At 52.0% G+C, this 6,683-nt stretch overlaps 1 protein-coding gene across 1 annotated transcript; it reads right to left on the bottom strand.

Annotated features, from left to right (window-relative positions):
• Window positions 1-574: 574 nt before the first annotated feature.
• LOC106818059 (glutamate receptor ionotropic, delta-2-like) lies at window positions 575-2,363 on the bottom strand. Its single transcript, XM_014822779.1, has 2 exons — window positions 2,329-2,363; window positions 575-2,268 (listed from the first exon to the last, which is right to left on the bottom strand). The coding sequence occupies exon 2, from the start codon at window positions 2,117-2,119 to the stop codon at window positions 575-577; it is 1,545 nt and encodes a 514-aa protein (XP_014678265.1). The 5' UTR covers window positions 2,120-2,268; window positions 2,329-2,363.
• Window positions 2,364-6,683: the final 4,320 nt, after the last annotated feature.

The following is a 6,683-nucleotide window of genomic DNA, read 5'->3' as shown; positions in this document are numbered from 1 at the left end:
GTTAAGAACAATTAATAACACAACGAAAGCTTTAGAACATCACCTGACTATACGATCACATCAACTATCTACACAAACTGAAAAGTAATGCGACCCATTACACTAACTCGGGGTTATATATACGTGGCTATATAAGAGCAAAAAAGTGGGTCCAACAACTCATCACGTTATATTCAAATTCGCGTTAAATTTGGGCGCGTAAAATCGGGGTTATCAGCTGCACGTATCAGCGTAGTTAACATCGAGTAAATTTAAATGACCACGATTTGCTGAATTTATTTTGATGATTTACTGAATTTACTTTCAGGAATAATATTCCAAAACGATCAAAAAATCATACACGTTCATGAATTAAGTAGCAATTAAAAACGTCAAAGAATAGACGACATTAATTAAAAATGATTAAAATAAAACCAGAACGTGTGAAACCTTAAATTGTGCACGATCATTCCAATTAAATGACAGAAGTTTTTTCATCTCGTCGGCTTAGAAGAGCGCTCACGTCACAAATCGCACGTAAATTCCGGTGTTTGCAAATGACGCGTGTAGCTACGTACGGGTTAGCTGCGTGACGTCAGCGGTGGACGACTACAGCCAAGTAGGGGGCGCTGCCGGAGTCTTCTCTTACTGCTCGTGGCAACGCAACAGCACCCCCTATATCGAGCATATTCTCTGTGTCAGTGGCGCCCCCTGTGTCCGCGATAGCGTCGTGCAGTCTTGCGCGTTCGACGGCTAGCTCGAGCAAGAGGCAGACGGTGGCGCCACCTAGCCCCACAGCGAGAAGCAACAGCAGGCTGTGCATGTCTTTGAACGAGAACGACTTAGCGCCAACTACCGGCGGTGGAAACACAAGACATTGGTCAGCGCCCTCTGGCAACGCGTTCCTGCTCCATTCCTTGATGAATCCTCGCTCGTGCAACGTCAGAATGCCGTAGTTAAGCTGCTCCCTGTAAGGAAAGTGCTTGGGCACGGCGAGGCCGCGGTATCCAGGGTAGAAGTTGACATGGGGCACCAGGGTATAGCGACAGTAGCCGTGCTGCATGTAGTCAGTGGCGAAGAACTGGATGGAGAGGGCCTCGTCATTTATGAAGCTGTAACGACCGGACAACACGCGCTCGTACGCCTCCTCTTTTGAATCGACGAATCCTCCGTTGTCCACTACGCGGCGACACAGGCGGCCAAGGTCAGATTCGGGGTCACTAGTGGAGAGCAGTTGCGCTTCTGAATTGTTGCGATAGACAAGTGGTGTCAGTGGACTGGTGGCGGCCTCTTGCAGTGAAGTGAACGGGTAAGGGTTAATGGTTTGTATCGAATGATGGGTGACCAGCGTGGCAGAGTAGGTCGCTGTGATGACCAGAGCAAACAGCCACCACCATCCGACCAGCATCCGTGACGGCATGTCGACAGCATTATACGTTCCGCCCTGCTGCAGCACGGATCCTATCTTGAACATCACGTACCTGTCGAACGACTGCAGCCAGGCTCTGTGTTCCGTTCCCTCTCTCTTCCTTCTGTACATCTCTAAGAAAGTTAGCGTGGTGACACTAGCCAACACATAGCCTAATAAACTAATCCACGTGCTGCTGTGGAACGGGGCGAGTATAGTAAGTGGTGACAAGTCTTTCACTTTCTCCAGGCGGACCAAGAAGCTGTAACGGGACTCGGCGAGTGGATGCAGAAAGCTGACGAATCTCTGCCGGTACTCCGTGATTCGCAGACACGCTGCGACGTCTATCTCTCCCGCAGCCATCCCGGCGACTATGCCGTTAAAGCTGTAGCAGCGTGCCGTCACCGTGTAGGTAAAGTGCATAAACGTAGACAGCTCCGTGAGAATGCGTGACGTCAGAGTGAACTGCTCGTTGATCTTACCATCTTTGTTGCGATTACACGACCACAGCGCCACCTTCAGGTGAACACTGCTGAGGTTGAGCGAGGCGTGGGCGGGCGGGATCTTTACATCATTGCTCATGAGGAACAGCCGCTCGGACGCTCTATCCCGAGGTGAACACAGGCCGAGATCAGCAGCTGATGACCCGTTAGAGGGCGCTGGGGTGAGAGACAGCTGGGCTGCCATGGTGACGGCAACACAGACGCTGGTTACAACGAGAATAACACTCATGGTGATGGCGTCAGTCACGATATATTAACTGCTGTTACGATGTTGCAGTCTAGGTCACGTTGTAGCAGCCTCTGTCACGATATTGCATCCTATGTCACGATGTTGCAACCCCTATCACAATGTAGCAGCCACTGTCACGATGTAGCAACCTCTGTTACGATGTAGCAGCTTCTGTCACGATATAGCAGCCTCTGTCACGATATAGCAACCTCTGGCACGATGTTGCAGCCTATGTCACGATGTAGCAGCCTCGGTCACAATGTAACAGCCTATGTCACGATGTAGCAGCCTCTGTCACGATATATAGCAGCCTCTGTCACGATATATCAACTGCTGTCACGATGTAACAGCCTCTGTCACAATGTAGCAGCCTATGTCATGATATATAGCAGCCTCTGTCACGATATATCAACTGCTGTCACGATGTAACAGCCTCTGTCACAATGTAGCAGCCTATGTCATGATATATCAACTGCTGTCACGATCTAACAGCTTCTGTCACAGTGTAGCAGCCTTTGTCATGATATATAGCAGCATCTGTCACGATATATCAACTAGTGTCACAATATAGCAGTCTCTGTCACAATGTAGCAGCCTCTGTCATGATATATCAACTGCTGTCACGATGTAGCAGCCTATGTCACGATGTAGCAGCCTATGTCACGGTGTAGCCGCCTTTGTCACGATGTAGCAGTCTCTGTCACGATATAGCAGCTTCTGTCACAATGTAGCAGCCTCTGTCACAATGTAGCCGCTTCTGTCACGATGTAGCTGCCTCGGTCCCGATGTACCAGCCTCTGTCACGATGTAATAGCCTCTGTCACGATGTAGGAGCCTCTGTCACGATGTAGCAACCTCTGTCACGATGTAGCAGCCTCTGTCACGATGTAGGCGCCTCTGTCATGATGTAACAGGCGCTGTCACGATATGTCAGCCCCTGCCACGGTGTAGCCGCCTCTGTCACGATGAAGCAGCCTCTGTCACAATATATCAACTGTTGTCACAATATAGCAGCCTTTGTCACGATGTAGCAACCTCTGTCACGATATATCAACTGCTGTCACGGTGTAACAGCCTCTGTCACGATGTAGCAACCTCTGTCACGATGTTGCAGTCTATGTCACGATGTAGCAGCTTCTGTCACGATATATGGCAGCCTCTGTCACGATATATCAACTGCTGTCACGATGTAGCAGCTTCTGTCACGATATAGCAGCCTCTGTCACGATATAGCAACCTCTGGCACGATGTAGCAGCATCTGTCACGATTTAGTAGCCTCTGTCACAATGTTGCAGTCTCTGTCACGATGTAACAGCCTCTGTCACGATTTATCAGCCTCTGTCACGATATATAACAGTCTCTGTCACAATATATCAACTGCTGTCACGATGTAGCAGCCTCTGTCACGATGTAGCAGCCTCTGTCACGATGTAGCAGCCTCTGTCACGATGTAGCAGCCTCTGTCACTATGTTACAGCCTCTATAACGATGTAGCAGCCTCTATCACGATGTAGCAGCCTCTATCACGATATAGCAACCTCTGTCACGATGTAGCAGTCTCTGTCACGATGTAACAGCCTCTGTCACGATGTAGCAGCCTTTGTAAAAATGTAGCAGCCTCTGACACGATGTAGCAGCTTCTGTCACGATGTAGCAGCCTCTGTCACGATGGTTTTAGGACAAATACTCCCCGGCCAATCACTCCCCGGACAATTACCCCAGGACAATTACCCCCCGGGCAATTACCCCATGCCATTTACCCCCCATGCCATTTACCTCCCGGACAATTACCCCCCGGACATTTACCCCAGGTCATTTGCCCCCAGGACAATTACCCCATCGGACATTTACCCCCAAACAATTACCCTCGGACATTTACCCCCCGGACAATTACCCCCATGCCATTTACCCCCTGCCATTCACCCCCCGGACAATCACCCCCTGACATTTACCCCCCGGACATTTACCCTCAGGACATTTACCCCCCGGACAATTACTCAATTGTTGTTTATTATTTATTGTTGAACAGTGATACAGGGAGGAGGTCGAAGGCGAAGGAAGAAGTTAGTGGAGGAGGAGGGGAGAAGGTGGTGAGAAGGTGGTAGAGGAGGAGGAGGGGGTGAAGACAGAGGAGGAGGAGGAGGAGGGGGGGGGTGGGTGGAGAAGGAGAAGGAGAGGAGGAGAAAGAGGAGGGAGGAGGTAGCGGAGGGCCAGGTGGTGAAGGAGGGGAGAAGGTGGTGGAAGAGGAGGAGAAGGAGGAGGAGGAGGAGGAGGAGGAGGAAGAGGAGATAAGCTAGATAAGGAGAGGAGAAGAGGAGAGGAGAGGAGGAGGAGAGGAGGTGGAGGAGGGCGGAGGTAGAGGAGGGCGCCTCTACCTCCTCTACCTCATCCACTCCCCTCCTCCTCTTCCTCCACCGTCTCCCCACCTTCTCCGCTCCTCCTCCACCTCCTCTTCTCATTCTCCTCCTCCTCCACCTCCACCTCTTCTCCTCCTCCCCCTCCTTCTCCTCTACCCCCTTCTCCCCTCCTCCTCCACCACCTGGCCCTCCGCTCCCTCCTCCAATCTCTACCTCCTCCTCCACCACCTTCTACCGATGTTCTCCCCCTCATCTTCCTCCACCTCCTCTCCTCCTCTTCTCCTCTCCTCCTCTCCCCCTCTTCTCCTCCTCTCCACCTTTTACCCTCCCCCTCCTCTTCCACCTTTCTTTTTTCTCCTCCTCCACCACCTTCTCCTCACGTTCTCCTCCTCCTCCTCCTCCTCCTCCTCCTCCTCCACCTCCTCCTCCTACTCCACCTTCTCCCCCTTCCTCCTCCACCACCATCTCCCCATGTTCTCCCCTTCCTCCTCCTCCTCCTCCTCCACTTTCTCTCTTCCTGTCCTCCTCTCCTCCTTCTCCTCCCCCTTTTCCACCCTCCTCCTCCTCCTCCCCCACATTCTCCCCTCTCTTCCTCCTCCACCTCCTCTACCTCCTCTCCTCCTCTCCTCCTCTCCTCTCTCCTGCTTCTCCTTCACCTTTTTCCCCCTCCTCCTGCTCTTCCACCTTCTCCCCTCCTCCTCTACCACCTTCTCCCCACGTTCTCTCCCTCCTCCTCCTCCACTCCCTCTCCTTCTCCTCCTCCTCCTCCTCCTCCTCCTCCTCCTCCACCTCCTCTCCTCCTCTCCTCCTCTCCTTCTCATCCTCCACCTTCTCCCCCTCCTCCTCCGCCTCCTCCTCCACCTTCTCCCCCCTCTTCTTCCTACGCCACGTTCTCCCCACGTTCTCCCTCTCCTCCTTCTCCACCTCCTCTCCTCCTCCTCCTTCACCTCCTCTCCTCCTCTCCTCCTCTCCTCCTCCTCCACCACCTTCTCTCCACCTTCTCCCCGCTCCTCATCCACCACCTTCTTCCCTCCTCCTCAACCTCCTGCCTGTATCACTGTTCAACAATGAATAATAAACACCAAATGAGTAATTGTCCGGGGGTGATTGTCCTGGGAATGAATGGCATGGGGGTAAATGTCCGGGAGTAAATGTCCGGTGGGTAATTGTCCGGGGGGTAAATGTCCGGGGGTTAATTGCCGGGGTAAATGTTCCGGGGGTAATTGTCCGCGGGGGTAATTTTCCGGGGGGTAATTGTCCGGGGGTAATTGTCCGAAAGGTAAATGTCGGGGGTAAATGTTCGGGAGGTAAATTTCCGGGGGGTAAATGTCCTGGGGGTAATTGTCCAGTGGATAAATAACCGAGGGAAAATTGACCGGGGGGTAATTGTCCGGGGTAAATGTCTGGTGGGTACTATATTTTTTCCGGGGGATAAAATGTCCGGGGGGAATTTTCCGGCGGGTAAATGTCCGGGGTAATTGTCCGGGGGTAAATGTCCGGGGTAATTGTCCGGGGGGTAATTGTCCAGAGGTAAATGTCGCGGGGGGTATTGTCCCGGGGTGGTAAATGTCAAGCGGTAATTGTCCGGGGGTAATTGGTCCGGGGGTGAATAGCAGGCGGGTAATGCGCATGGGGGTAATTTCGCCGGAGCGTAACTTGTCCGAGGGTAATTGTCCGGGCGGTGATTGTCGCCGAGGGTATTTGTCCTGATACCTGTCACGAAATAATACAACCTCTGTCACGATGTAGCAGCTCTGTCACGATGTAGCAGCCTCTGTCACGATGCAGCAGCCTCTGTCACGATAGTAGGCAGCCTCTGTAAAAATAGTAGGCATGCCTCTGTAACATGTAGCAGCCTCTGTCCAAATGTAGGCGCCTTCTGTAAAAATGTAGCAAGCCTCTGTAACCATGGTAGCAGCTCTGTCACGATGTTAGCAGCCTCTGTCACGATATAGCAACCTCTGTCACAATTTAGCAGCCTCTGTCACGATGTAGCAGCCTCTGTTAAAATTTAGCAGCCTCTGTAACGATGTAGCAGCCTCTGTCACAATGTAGCAGCCTCTGTAAAAATGTAGCAGCCTCTGTAACGATGTAGCAGCCTCTGTCACGATGTAGCAGCCTCTGTCACGATATAGCAACCTCTGTCACAATTTAGCAGCCTCTGTCACGATGTAGCACCCTCTGTTACGATGTAGCAGCCTGCTAG

Source organism: Priapulus caudatus, unplaced genomic scaffold, assembly GCF_000485595.1.
Source record: "Priapulus caudatus unplaced genomic scaffold, Priapulus_caudatus-5.0.1 Scaffold2001, whole genome shotgun sequence".
Taxonomy (NCBI): domain Eukaryota; kingdom Metazoa; phylum Priapulida; class Priapulimorpha; order Priapulimorphida; family Priapulidae; genus Priapulus; species Priapulus caudatus.
This window is presented reverse-complemented; position numbering and strand designations above follow the sequence as displayed.

Excerpts from the sequence above, each read along its gene's own strand:
- LOC106818059 (XM_014822779.1), bottom strand. The coding sequence starts at position 2,119 with ATGAGTGTTATTCTCGTTGTAACCAGCGTCTGTGTTGCCGTCACCATG.